The 15,588-nt window shown below is 34.2% G+C and overlaps 1 protein-coding gene and 1 long non-coding RNA gene across 3 annotated transcripts in view; one reads left to right on the top strand and one right to left on the bottom strand.

Moving 5' to 3' along the window:
• LOC130834348 (uncharacterized) overlaps nucleotides 1-15,588 on the top strand; it is a 176,403-nt gene that overhangs the window by 39,277 nt on the left and 121,538 nt on the right. The window lies entirely within an intron of this gene.
• MYOZ2 (myozenin 2) overlaps nucleotides 1-15,588 on the bottom strand; it is a 38,942-nt gene that overhangs the window by 22,997 nt on the left and 357 nt on the right. Inside the window, exon 2 of the mRNA XM_057704399.1 lies at nucleotides 15,127-15,215. Coding sequence (XP_057560382.1) covers nucleotides 15,127-15,202 — 76 coding nt within the window. The 5' untranslated portion in view covers nucleotides 15,203-15,215. The remainder of the gene's footprint in view (nucleotides 1-15,126; nucleotides 15,216-15,588) is intronic.

Here is a 15,588-nt window from a genome sequence, read left to right on the forward strand (position 1 = left end):
CATAGGGTTAATATGAGGATTAAATAAAATGTTTCTTATCAAACACTTAGCATCATACCTGGCCATAGAAAGAGTGAATGAAAGTCAGCTAATGACACTATTAATTTAATCTCTCCTTATTTAGTGAGTTTTAAAATAACACTGTTCACAGTTCTCTTCATAAGCTCTGTTTGACTCCCAACATTTTTCTGTATCAGTTTTAGCAGTCTCTATTACAAGAATGCCTGCCCTTTGGGCCATGCCACCCATTTCCCTGTCTGTGTCAGAACACTGTTCATTCTGCATCTAGCACCAAGGAGCCTAACTTAAAGTAGGTAGGTGATAAGTATTGAATGAACAAATCTTTCTCAGTCCAGCTTATGTGCCGTTTCTGTCAATTCCTTCTCTAAAATCTCTATTCATAATTATTCATGCCGTTTCTGTATTTCCATAGCACTGAATCACAATTACTTGATTCCATTTTACTTTTATGGCTTGCATTTTCTTTATGTTTTTGTCTTTGTGTCCCCTGTGCCTTAAGTATAGGGGATGTTCAGTAAACAATTGTTATTTTTATTTCTAATACTGAAGGACTTTTCTAAAATCCCAAAGAAATAAAACTCCTCCACTTGCTCCTTTAATCAGAAATATCTTTTTGCATAACCCACAGAGTTCTTTGGCCATTGAGGACTGCTATTAAATGCAAAGAAGAAAAATTGGATTATTTGTAAAATAAATAATCATGCCGGTTGATTGGGAAAACATTTTCTAATGTAAAAAATTAACCCTAATAATTAGGCTTTTGGAGGTCTTTGGGGATAAAATAATAAAATTACTTACAAACTTTCTCCCCATTTTGCTTTAAAAAAAATCAATTTGTTTATATATTTTGATGTTACCTAGAGAGGAAATCTACTAATTATAAAAATTATAATATCAAGACTTTTGCTTCTAGGAAGATAGAATAGATCTACTTTTCCCTATACCTCTACTAAGTAAAACTAAAAATCCTGGACATTATGTATAAAATAAACATAAGAAGACTCTGAAAGTTGGAGAGAAGAAGGCAGACCAGCTAGGGACTTCAGGACTCAAGGAACAACATGATACTTAATATTCTGGGTTTTCTTTTAGCCCCATATATCCCGGAGTTGGGGCTGAAGATGCTATTAACCCAGAAACACCAAAATGTGCAGTTGAAAGCCTCCAATAAAAGATTGTTCTCACTAGCCAAGACCAGGAAAGGAGCAACCTAGAAAGAAAATTTTTAGATCATACCTACTCTACTTCAGCCAATACCACAGAAAAAACTTTGGCCTCAAACATATCAACAAAGTTCAAGTGGGGAGCCCAGAATTTTACCCTTGCAAGGCTATAATGAGGTGCCCCCATGCTCCCAATAAGGGTCATATCAGAGAGACCAAGGAGGAAGCTGGAACTTTCATCCCTGTCAGCCAGTAACAACCCTCCATCCCTGCACTGTTAGTGGAGACCAGGCAGGGATTCTGAACTCCTACCCCTCCTAGTAGTAACTAAGTGAGTGGCCCTCCTCAAGTTTCAATGGGGGCCAACTGGGAAACCTTGACTTCCTACTTCCATCTGGCAGTGATGCGGTGGCACTCTCCTTCCCCTGCTGAAGCAGTGTCAGACTAGGATAGATAAAACAGAAGGCTTAAATTAGAGCATAGTATGAAATGTGCAGGCTCAAATAAAAAAATCATTCTTGTCATACCAAGAATCAGGAAGATCTCAAACTGAATGAAAAAAGACTGATGCCAACATGAGATGACTGAGATATTAAAATTATATAACAAAGATTTTAAAGCAGCTGTGATAAAAATACTTCAAAGAGCAATTACAAAGTTTCTTGAAACAAATATTTTAAAAAGATAAAGAAAAAGAAAACTTTAGCAAAGAAACAAAAAGTCATGGCAGAGGAATAAAGTTGTAAAGAACCAAATAGAAACTTTAGAACTGAAAAATAAAATACCCAAAATAAAAAGTTCAGTGGATGGATTCAGTAGCAGAATGGAGAGGACAAAGGAAAGAATTGGTGAATTGAGAGATAGAACAATGCAAATTACCCAATGAGAACAACAGAGAAAAAAATAGACTGGAAAAAAAAATAAAGAAAGCCTTAGGGATTGGCGTGACTAGAACAAAAGATACAGTATTTGTATCACTGAAGTCCCAGAAGGAGAGGAGGCATGTGGGACTGGAAAAGTACACAGGTAAATAATAGCTGAAAACTTCACAACTTTGGCAAGAGACATAAGCCTACAGATTCAAGAAGCTAAAGATAGTGTATAAAAGATAAACCTATAGAACTCTACAACAAGATATATTATAAACTTCTAAAAACTAAAGACAATGGGAAAATCTTGAAAGCAGCCAGAGAAAAATAACAACTTACCTATAGGGAGAAAAAAATGAGAATGACAGTGGATTTCTCATCAGAAACCATGAAGACCAGAAGGAAGTGGCACAAAAATGCTGAAAGAAAAGAAATGTCAACCCAGAATCTGAAACCCAGTGAAAATATTCTTTGGAAATAAAGGGGAAATTGAGACATCTTCAAATGAAGGAAAACTAGGAGATTTGTTGCCTGGAGACCTACCCTAAAAGAATGTTTCATGCTGTTATAACAAAGTATCAGAGACTAGTGGCTTATAAACAACAGAAGTATATTTCACATAGGTCTGGAAGCTGGAAGTCTGAGATCTGGGTGCCAGCATAGTTGGTTCAGTTGAAATCATTCTTCTGAGTTGCAGACTGCCCACTTCTCACTGTGTTCTCACATGATGGAAGGGACAAGAAAGCTCTCTTGGGGTTCTTTTATAAGGACATTAATATCATTCATGAAAACCCCACCCTCATGGCCTAGTTACCTCCCAAAGGCCCCATATCCTAATATCATTAGGGACATTTGGCATTCAATATATGAATTCTGGGGGGCCACAAATATTCAGACCATAGCAAATAACTAAATGAAGTTCTTTAAAAGGAAACAATAAAATGAGGAATCTTAGAACATCAGAACAAAAAAAGATTACAGTAAGCAAAAATGTGGGTAAATACAATAAGCTTCCCTTCCCCTCTTGAGTTTTCAAAATTATGTTTGATGATAGAAGCAAAAATTATAAAACCCTTTGATATAATTATAAATACATGTAGAAAATAGTTAACACAATTATAAACAGGGGAGTGTAAATAGGCATGAAGGTAGGTAAGTTTTCTATACTTCACTTGAAGTGATAAAATGACAACATGAGTAGACTTTGATAAGTTAAGCATATATAATGTAATAGAACAACTACTGAAAACTACATAGATATCCTTGAAAAACTATAGATAAATAAAAATAGAATTCTGAAAAATATGCAAGTAATCCCATAGGAAGATAGGAAAAAGAAAACAGAAAGGAAAAACAGAGATAACAAACAGAAAACAAAAAATATAATGATAGACAAGTTCTAATAAATACATTAATAATTACATTAAATATAAATGCTCTAAATATACTAATTAAAGGATAGAGACTAGCAGACTGGATTAAAAAAATATGACCCCAAAATAAACTGTCTAGAAGAAACTCACTTCAAATAAATGCCTTGAACAATACAGGCAAATTGAAAATAACAGGATAGAAAAAGATTTCAAGCAAACATTAATCAATGGAAAGCAGAAGTGGTTATATTAATATCAAAGTGGACTTCAGAGCAAAGGAAATTACCAGAGACAGAGAATGTTATATAGTGATTAAAGTGTCAAGCCACCAAGAAGACCTAAATGTGTATGTACCAAAAAACAGAGCTGCAAATGAAGGAAAAATTAATAGAACTAAAAGGAGAAACAGATAAATCCACAATTAGAGTTGGAGACTTCAACATCCCTCTCTCAACAAGTGATAGGACTACAGAGAGAAAATCAGCAAGGATATAAAAGAAGTCATCAACACCATTAACCAGTAAGATATAATCCTATGTTTATAAAATATTTATAACAGTATAAAATATTCTACTGAACAACAATAGAATGCACATTGTTTCCAAGTGCACATGGAGTATATACCAAGATAGACCATTTCCTGGGCCATAAAATAAGCTTCAACAAATTTAAAAGAATCAAAATTGTACATAGTATGATCTCTGATCACAATGGAATCACACTAGAAACGAGTAACAAAAAGATTACAGAAAAATCTCCATTTGGAAATTTTAGTCTCCATTTGGAAACTAAAAAGAAAAACCACACTTCTAAACAATCCATGGGTCAAAGAAGAAGTCTCAAGGGACATAAAATATTCATAGAAGTGAGTGAAATTGAAAATAGAGCATATCAACCATATGGGACACAGATGATGCAGTGCTGAGAGGAACATTTATAGCACTGAATGCATACATTAAAAAAAGCAGAAAAGTCTCAAATCTATAAGCTTTCACCTCCACACTTAGAAAAAGAAGAGCAAAATAAATGCAAAGCAAGCAGAAGGAAGAAAATAATAAAGATAAGACAGAAATTAAAAACAAAAAAATAATAGAGAAAAATCATTGAGCACAGTGTTAGCTTTTGAAAAGATCAGTAAAATTGGCAAACATCTAGCTAGACTGACAGAAAAAAGAAGTACGAGTAGAAAATACAAATTACCAATATCAGGAACAAAATAGGGGATATCGCTACAGACACTGCAGAGAGCAAATGGATAATAAGAGAATACTATGAACAACTCTACATGTAAATTCACATAAATTTGAAAACAGAAAAAATATGAGCAATCCCTTGAAAAGCAGAAAGTATCACATCTCACCCAACATGAAGTAGATAATTCAATTAATCCTATAGCTGTAAGGCAATTAAATTTATAATTTTAGAATCTCCTCCAAAAGATATCTTCAGAGCTAGATGGTTTTCCTGGAGAATTCTAACAAACATTTAAAGAAGAATTAACGCCAATGCTACATAATCTCTTCCTGAAAACAGAAGATGAAGGAACACTTCCCAATTCATTTATTAAGCTAATATTACCTTAATAGCTAACAGAAACAACACACAAAAGAGGAAGCTACAGAACAATATCCCTCATGCTTAAAGAAACAAAAATCTTTAACAAGATATTAGTAAATAGAATTCAACAATACATAAAAAGAATTCTATACCATAAACAAGTGGGGTTTATACCAGGGATACAAGGTTGGTTCAATATTCAAAAATCAATGTATTCCATCATATTAAAAGGCCGAAGAAGAAAAATCACATGAGGATACCTTTGGGATCTAGGGCTGGACAAAATGTTGTTAAACTTGACACCAAAAGCACAATCCATAAAAGGAATGGTTGATAAATTGGACTTCATCAAAATTAAATACTTTGCTCTGAGAAAGACTGTTAAGAGGATGAAAAGACAAACTACAGAGTAGGAAACAATATTTGCACATCACATATTTGACAACAGACTAGAATATGTAAAGAACTCTTAAGACTCACCAGTGAAGAAAGCAAACCATCCAATTAGAACATGAGCAAAAGACATGAAGAGATATTTCACTGAAGAAGATATACAGATAGCAAGCATAGAAAAAGATGTTCAACATTATTAGTCATTAGAAAGATGCAAATTAAAACCATGAGATATCACTATACACGTATCAGAATGGTCAAAATGAAAAATAGTGACAGCATCTAATGCTGGGGAGGGTGTGGAGAAACTGGATCACTGATACATCGCTGTTGGAAATGTAAAGTGGTACAGCCACCCGAGAAACTAATTTAGTAGGCTCTGTTAAAAACTGAACATAGGACTACCAGCAATACTGGGCATTTATCCCAGTGAAGTGAAAGCTGATGTTCACACAAAAAACTATACACAAATGGTCATAGCAGCTTTATTCTTAATAATAATAATGATAATAAAAGAAACAACTCAAATGTGCTTTAATGAGTAGGTAAAAAGTTAAAAAAACTGTGGCCCATCCGCAATTTGATACTTGGCAATAAAAACGAACAAACTATTGAAATGCATACCTGGATCTATCTCTAGGGGATTACACTGAGTGAAAAAAGCCAATCCTCAAAGGTTACATACTGTATGATTCCACTTTATAGCATCTTAAAATGGAAAAAATATATATGTGTGTGTGTATATGTATATGGGAGGCAGATTAGTGATTGGTAGGAGTCTCTTGATTGCATGAATGTCAATATTCTGGTTTTGATATTGTACTATAGTTCTGCAAGATGTTGCTACTGTGGGAAACTGAGAAAAGGTGCATGGGATTGCTTTGTATCCTTTCTTACAGCTGCATGTAAACTACATTTATATCAAAATTATAAGTTTCATAGAGCTATCAAGTCATGAAAAGGCATGAATGATCCTTAAATGTATATTGCTAAGTGAAAGAAGCCAGTCTGTAATGGCTACAGCTATAAGACATTCTGGAAAACACAAAATTTTGGAAGACAGTAAAAGAATCAGTGGTTGCTAAGGGCTTGTAGGGAGGGAGTAGCAATGAAGAGGTTGAGCACAGAGGAATTTTAGGGCACTGAGACTATTCTGTATGATACTGTAATGGCAGATACATGACAGTGTGCATTCATGAAAACCCATAGAACAGTGCAACAAAGTGTGAACCCTGATGTAAACTATGGACTTCAGTTAATAATGCTATATCAGTATTGGTTCGTCAGTCATAACAAATATAACACACTAATGCAAGATGTTAATAATAGGAGAAACTGTGTTTGAAGGAGAAGGGTTATACAGGAACACTATACTATACTCTCTGTTCAGTTTTTCTGTAAACCTAAAACTGCTCTAAAGATAAAAGTCTATTATTTAAAGAAATGTTTAATTAAAAAAAATTTTATAGCCTTTCCTAATGCAGTGTGGAATGGCATAGTCTACTCTCTAAGATGAAAAACAAAAATATCTGTTTTTTTCAGTCCCCAGGGATGGCAGAAATAGCTTATGGAAGAGGTATGAAGGCACACACAGCAAGGTAGATGAGGCTATTTTACAGTTTCCTGGGATTTGTTTGCCAGCTGAGTGCTACAGGGAATATTCACTTTTGTTTATTTGCAAGTGTTTGGAGTCTCTGTTACTGTGTGCTAGCAACATGTAAGGAGGAACTGGCTTATTTTTCAGTGTGTCTATGAATATATCTCTCAGTATTCTAGAAAGTGTGACAGGAGTGTACTATTTCAGCTTTTTGATTCTGGAATCAGAATAGCAAGTTCCCTTTAGATCACAAATGATTGAAAAGACACAATGTTGCTTATAGTAATTTTGTGCAACAACAGGTGGTGGAGGGGAAATCTTTAAATGCATCTTAAAATAATTCAATTAGCAGTGCAAGAGAGAGAAAGAGAATAAAACAATAACACAGAAAATCGAAATCCATAGATTTTTGTCCATTAACCTTCCAGGAACACACATTCTATGTAAATAATTATATATTACAAATAATGTTTTTAAACAAATTCAGGTTTTTCCTGAAAAACCTTTCTAATGGGACCTTTTCAGGAAATAAAAAATGCCCCAAGCAGGCAGCCACTAGAAAATGCAAAGGTGACAGTCTTTATATTATAGTAATGAAATCTTTTGTCTTTACAGTTAAGGCTACAAAGTTCTTTCATAAGGAAACCAAAACAGGAATGCAACTTTTCTCTTTCTCCTCTTTTCTGTTACCATTTTGAGTCATTATAAACAGTTAAATGAAAATAGAGAGCTTAGAAAAAGGAATAGCATATTATTATGTTATTTTCTATACATTCTAAATTTCAAGCTAGGGCATGAGTTTAACTTGGGGATCCCAAGACAAAAATGTGAGCAAATGTTTTTATCTCATTTCCCTCTTCCTAATGGGCCCCAATATTAGCTGATTCCACCAGTGTTTCTGAAATAACCACATGACCTAAGTGAATTCCATCCCTCTGGCCCCTTAGATTTACAATAGTTTCCTGGGGAGTATTTGACAGGAATTAATTACCTTTGTGATTGATACAAGAACAGGTGTGTGACCTGACCTAGGCCAATGGGACAAAATATCAGGACTTTTCTTTGTGTACATTATGCCAAAGATACTTTCTTTTCCTGCTGCAGGTGAGCACAGATGTGTATTGCCAAGGAAACTGTTGGTATGTACTTGATAAAATGATAGAGCCAGACGTGATATGAAGCTTACCCCAAGAAAATCAGAGCAGAGAGAGAAAGAAAACTGGTCCGCAGTGGCATACTTCAGCTGCCAAATGAAGACTTATTAGATCACCTCTGAACTTTTCATTTATGTGAGGCAGTAAATTCCCTTTATTTTTTAATCTAGTTGGTTTCTGATTTTCTGTTATTTTTAACTAAAAGCATGCTAACCAATATGGTCATTCTCTCCAGATCTTCATCTCACTGATGTAGGTTCAAAAAGTCTATTAAGATTGGAATCACAAGAAAGACTAAAGGAGAGCCTAGAAGCCCAGCAGTGGGGGCCTCAGAGAGGAAAGGAAAAAAAAGAGCAAAAATATAAAATATGGATATACCTCTGGCCAGACTCATTTGGGCTCATAAGAAACATTCACTCCTTTTTAGCAAAACGCAACAATCATTACTCAAGCTGCCATGAGTAATAGATGTGCAGCAAGAGCCATGAGGAACTCACCTACCCTCAATAATCAGCTAGTACAATCCATTATTACTAGTAAATTTATGCCATGAGAGAGAAGATATGAGACAAAAAGGAAAGAGGCACACAAAATAATTGACAAACTCTCAATTCTGTTTTCTTATTCTTTATACTTCCTTCTATTTCCTTTAATCCTAAGATTTCTCCCTCTTACTCTGTAATTAACAGACAGTGAGTTAATAATTGGCTTTGAGGTATTATGGATTTCTGGAACCAGAAGCACTGCACGAGAAATATAGTAGTGTCTGGAGCAGGCTTGAACTGGCTCACAAGAGTCAATTGATAAATTTTCAGGAATCCTGTGAGCCGGTAGTTAAACTCAGTGAACATAGCCACTTTTAAAATTAAATTATATAAAGTTAATAATTAGATAAGTTATATCAAAAAGAAAGCAATAAATACTCAAAACTATCACTTTATAAATTTTTATTCCTTTTTACTATTATCTATGCTCTTGATGTTTTCTGATATCTATTATATCTGTATGGTGGAAATACCATATAGTGTTGTATTACTACACATTTCTTCCCAACTCTGCCTTCCATTTCTCCTTGATGGTAGCTCAGAATTGACCATGGTAAGAGTATTTATAGCACAGAAATTGGCAAAATCTACAAACAAAGGCATTCTCTCCCCTACCCCCCAAGAACCCGTTAAATATTCACTAGCATACTAATAATAGATATAGGAACATTTTAAATCAACATATTTTGCATAAAGAAACAAACAAAGGACAGAAACTAAATTCTCCAAGGTTTTCTTCCCTTCCCTTCCACTAGTTAAGTTTATGATGTAACTGGGGCTGGAGTTCCAGACCACCTGTGAGTTGGGAAATCTAATGTATGAACACTCTCATTTACTTAAACTTTCAGAGTGAAGAATGATGTCGACTGAGCAGATAGAATCCAAGTTCAGCTGTTCCTTGCCCTTTATTGCAAACCTCTGTGCAGGGTCTTAACAGTGTGTTTAATCTGGATGCTTGATAAATGATATAACTTATTCAGGGTTCATATCCTTGCCCTGATGGATTAGAAGGTTGTCTTTGTGGCATTAGATCATCTATTGAAAATAATATTGCTAGGCATACTTTCCTGTTGATGTCATTTATAGTGATCTGGAATTTTCCATTTATTCTTTAAAGATCTTATAGGACAATCTATTATAGTTTGCTGCTATTGTAAGGAAATAACGATTATTTTGGAATAGTTAAATATCTGATTATAAAAAACTATTAAAATATAACTTTAGGGTCTTGACCATAATCAAATTAATTTCCACAAAACCCTCCACACTTTTCAATCTACTAGAAATATTAAATAATTGTAACCAATATTCTTTCTTAGTAACGTCCTCAAATATGCATTATTTTTGTGGTTAAATTTAGATTTAAAAATCTTACATGAAAAGCTGAAAATTTTTACTTGAGTATACTTTTCTTCTACTTTAGCCGCATTACTGTGAGTACTCGAAACCAAATGGACAATTGTATTTTACTGGGAGAGTATCAGTGATCTTTGAAAATGTGATCAATTCCTTTTTCAAACCTTTCTTGAATATTTAGTCTTATGAGCAGACACTGAACCTAAATTCCTCCAAAGGAAACATTCTTTTTTTTCACATTTATTTCATGGGTTAACATTCTGAAACTTAGTCAACAAGGATTTATGTGTGCACAGGTATTTCTATACTTTTAATTTGAAATTTTGATCCTGCCAAAGTTACATATTTAGTTAGATCCATGAATCCAGTAATTGTTTGCAAAGATACTCACAAATAATTGTAGTAAGACAAAATATCTTTCAAAACTGTCGTCACTAGGAGCTGCAGTTGTGGTAGAATGGTCAAGATCACGGAAGGGAAGACAATTGAAACTGATTTGCTTTAGGGTGATCCTATCAATTTGCTTAAAAGCCTAATTGAAGCCGAGAGATTTTCTCTGCAGTTACACAGAACTCTTCAGCATGTTTACAGACAGTTGGCCTATGTGGATTGAATAATAGTCCATAAACATACATTACTGCATACTACAAACATGCATATATACATTTTATATAAAAGTTAATAGTCTAGACTGTGGTTTTGAATAATACTTGAAAAGTCTACATCTGATTAAAAGTTTATAAGTAATCTTTAATAATTTTCTTTACATTAAAAAACTGATTTTGAAACTCATCTGGGATTCTGTATTTTCCCATTTCATGTCTCCTTGCCTTGATTTGAGTTCTAAACTATAAAGTTTTCAAAAATTTACTGTTAATTAAAGTATTACCATTTAATAACTATGTAAACCTGTAAATATTTTAAAAATGAGATTACCAGTGTATTGAATTATGCAAATTGAATTACACAAACCAGTAATTCATCTAGTATTGTTTATAGGATACATATCTAGAGCATATTAGAGTGAAAAAGACAACTATTATGGCAAGAATTAAACATTGTAATTTCAACTTTGGTATAAACTGGAATTTTGCCTACTTCTCTGCTGCTACTTTGCTGGAGGGCCTTACTAGAGGTTTATAAATCTATGGCATGCTTAGAAAAATCCATGATTTCACAACATATTACTGCACACCAAATTTCAAAATAAAGCATGCTTTTTCTTGGGGTTATGAGAATGCTAATGTGAAATTTTAAACCAAAGAAAACTAACAAATTTGCACATTGAAGCATTAGGTTAACTTCTTTTTCTCCCCCCGACTTTTTACATTTGATCTGTGGTGTTTAAGGCCTTCCTTGTGTCCTCATTTTTATATTTGTGATGATATTATGGTTTAAAATATGCTTATACAGGAAAAGTGAAAGGAGTCCTCATGTTATCTTTCATCTGAAAGTCAAGACATTATATCTGTGCTTTTCAAAATACCCCTGCAATTTGTGTCAGTATTATCATTGCCTTTGTTATTGGTGGAGAAACACAAATATGCTGATGTTTGACTTCAGCACATAGCTCAATATAGTAGAATCATGAAATTTTAGAATTAGATGACAACAAATCCAGCCCCCTCATTTTCAGATGAGGAATCTGATGTCTGGTCTGGAACCCAGAGCTCCTGGTACTGTATCAACAACAGCACTCCATTTAGAACCTAGCTTCCTGTTTTCAGACCACAGACTAAATTCTTCCTGAAATTGCAAAAAACAACCTGCTCAGTCCTCTTCTGTGTGCTGGGAAAAGCTGCTCACCAGTCATGAGGGAAAAAACAAACAAAAATGCAAAAAAAGCCCTCACGGAGCCAAGGTGAGAAAACTGTGGAGTGACTGAAACAACTATAGTATTTCTATTTCTGAAGCTGTTCTTCTAAACTGTCAGCAATATCTGTGCTTAAGATCAGGGGACAGCATACTCCCAGTTCTTAGTAATTTTGATTCCTATTCCTTTTCCGCACCATTTTTGGACAGATGCCAGTTCCTCTAGCGTGCCTTTCCTTCCATTCCTTCATTCCCCTTTCTCTTTCTCTATAGACTTATTACTGCCTATTCTTTTATCCTTCCCTTTCTTTCTTCCTTCTGTGATCAAGTCTCAAATGAATTTCTGAGTGAGAAAGAAACGTGATCACCACTGGAGAATATATACAGCTTCAGGAGTATACAGCACAGGGCTGGTGGGCATGGAACCATTATAAGCCATCTTTTCTTGCCTCCACAATGAATTCATAACAGATAATGGCAAAATATTTTTGTGTTTTTGTCTTTTAGAATAGCACTTGTTAGATGGTAGCAACCTGGCCCTGATATTTCTGTTTAAAGCTTATTGGTTTTGTATCACAGTAGTAACACAAAACAGCTACTAATCATCAGCTCTAACACTTCTCGTATTGATGATGGTGACCATGATGATGTGATGGTGAGGATGGTCAGTCTGAAAGTATACGGCCTTAGTGTTAGGGCATGCTTTTCATTAATTACTTATTGAGTGTGTAGTATATTTGCTTCTGGTACATAATTGGATACCAAATCATTATGGATACATAATGAGTGAACAATTTGGGGTGTAGTTAGTAGAGGCTGGGAGTTATCTACATTTTTACTCATGCTATCCAGTTCTATGTATTTTAGTCTGTATTGATAGGATTTCTTAGTAGTTCTCTGAGGTTATTTCTCCTTCAGATTCAATGAGTACTCTGATGAAAAACTCTCCTTTTTGATCCTTATATTTTCCTACTGATCATCTCAAGGATCACCAGCTATAGTCTCTCTCCCCACAACAAGAAGTGGACTGAACTTCTAGCTCAGGTTTAGAAGACAACTCATTTAGCCATCTCATTGTCACATTTCATTCTCCTCCAGGCTAAATGTTTTTGAAAAGTGATATAAAAAATAAATGAATTATAATACTGCCAAAAAAATAATCTTGATGCACAAGAGGAGAAGAGGGTGGGAGAAAAACTTTGAATACCTTCTCTGTTCCTTTTTATAGAACACAATCCAGTCCAGATTTTACTTATTTAGTCTTAGAATTAAGATCGAAACAGTTGCATGTTTTATCTTAAATTATCCAGGTTTTTGTTAGTGTGAAGTGTTTGAAAGTTTGGGGAATTATTCCCAAAAAGGGTTTTCTGCAGTCCATGTCTCATTTCTGCCTCCTTAGAAAAAATGATACTCCCCTAGCTCCAGATCTCTAAACACGATGTCATATACAAATAGTAAAGTTCCATATAAGATGTCAGAGGAAATAAAAGAGAGAAATTAAACTGCTTCCTAAAGTACTACAGCTGTTTTATCTGAGATGAGTTAAGAAAGAGTCTGCGATTATCCCTGTTATCTGTAGTGCTTGACCTCCAAACAAAGGCAGAGCATGTGACTCCATTTAAGGGACTGGAAATCTTCCCATGACTTGGGAGGGAGGACTTCAGCAGACTTTACATGGCCAGGACCTGTTGGTAGTGAGATTATAGTCTTGAGAGGTTTTTCCCCCTTGAGATATAATTGTACTTTTTCTTCATATTTCATAAAAATACAAAACTTATGTTATAAAAAAAAAGGAAAAAGATACTCTTATAGATCTATGTCAGGAATAAGATAGAATCCAACACATGATTTAAACTAGAAATACATTAAAACAATGGATTGATTTATGATTATGATGCAATTAGAGAATAACATATCCCAAGCCTAGTTTTAAGGTAAATAATTTAGTCTCAAATTCAAGTTATTGTCTGATTTTTTTCCTTATTGATCAAGGAAACTATTAAAACAATTTCAAGTAAACTGTGTGAAGCAGGAAATACAAAGAAGCATAAAAATTTGAAAGAAGCATGAGTTTTGGAACCTTGCATTTGTACAAATTTAGTTCTGGTGTCTGATTCAGAATTATTTTCACTTTATTCCAAGCTAGTGTGACATAATAGTGAAACATGGGACTAAGTTGAATCCAGTATGATGATTTTGTATTGCAGAAAATAGAAAACAAAACTTAATAACAGAACCCTTTAGATATGATTACATTGTGGGGGAAGCATCTAACACAATCTCTGATTGGTTCTATTCAGCTTGCTTTATGGAAGGTGAAATATGAAAATGCTACACTTATACCTGTTCCCAGCTGCCTTCACCAGATCTCATTGCTCTAGGTCTCAGTATTGTTCAGGTAAAAGATCACATTCCTTATTAATAGAAGGGAAATAAGGAGGTGCCCTGAAAACTCCACAAATATATTCTGGAATGGCTCAAACCAGCCCTTAAAATGATCTGCATATTCTACTTATCAACTTTTAGAATTGATGCTATCCGTTGCTTAATTTCCTTTATAACAATCAAAGTTGAATTTCCTTTATAACAAAATGCAATGTACAAAGCATTACTTTCTACAGCTTTTGGCTAGAACTTAATGAAGAGAATGGAATATCATCTTGCATCTAATTTACATTAAAATTTTTTTGAGTCATATGCTTGACTACAAGAAATCTATATTTTCCTAGAAATTATAAGTAGAAGTAGATTTCCACACAAAATATCTTGCTAAATCATTTACTAAATATGAAGACTGGTTTCAGGGTTAAAAAAGTTCACAATGAATACCAATTCCAATTTAACGCCTCTTTTTTTTTAAAGGATGCTAGAACAGATTTTGAATGATTTGTATAAGGTAAAAGAAATCAAGGTAGATCTTGTGAGATGGACAATGAAGAGAAGATTATATGAGACCTGTCCAAAAAAGAAAAAAAAGAAGAAAAAGATCTGAGTGGTGATATTAACTTATAATGTGAAAGGCAAGCCAAGCAGAATGTACATCAGCTGTCAGATTGCTTCATTCCTTTAGAGCAGTTGTTCATCTGAAAATAGCTTTCAAATGAGAAAGGATGACTACAAAAGGATTAGTTACCATAGGCTTTTCTACACCCCCTAGAGCTCCAGGTTTGTTATGACAGAATACTAGGAATTTAAAGGAAGTAAACTATACAATATTAAATAACATCAGGAAGTGTCTACATTAATGCTGAGCTATATTATTGCTATGAAGGACTTTCATTGATACCATTTCCATGGATTTCCTTCATGATGGCTGATGCTTGCTGTTTCCTCTGCTTCACCAAGGTATTATGTGATAGCATGATTTTTTGTTCCCTGTTAAAAATAAAGGAACATTATTGAAGCAATGTCAAGAACTCATTTGGAGTGTTTTATAATCATCCTTTTGAAAGAGAGCATCTTTGTTCTTTATTAAGAGTTTATTATTGCTTTCTACTGAAAGACTTTAATATCACTGCTTGTCTGATGACAGAGCATGCTATTCATTGACAGGCAATATTCCAGTAAACAGAGGCTGATTCTCAGAGTTTCAGGCCCAGTCTTATCTATAGACTAGTACTGTGATTATTGGGCAATGAGAAACAGTGAAAGAGCTGGCCTATTTTCCCCTTCCTCTCTTTTTTCCACAGTTTATTTTAATCTGTCATTGGTCCCTTACTGTCCTTCATTTGTACCAGCATCACATACA

The sequence above is a fragment of the Hippopotamus amphibius genome, chromosome 13 (assembly GCF_030028045.1).
Source record: "Hippopotamus amphibius kiboko isolate mHipAmp2 chromosome 13, mHipAmp2.hap2, whole genome shotgun sequence".
NCBI classification, from domain to species: Eukaryota; Metazoa; Chordata; class Mammalia; order Artiodactyla; family Hippopotamidae; genus Hippopotamus; species Hippopotamus amphibius.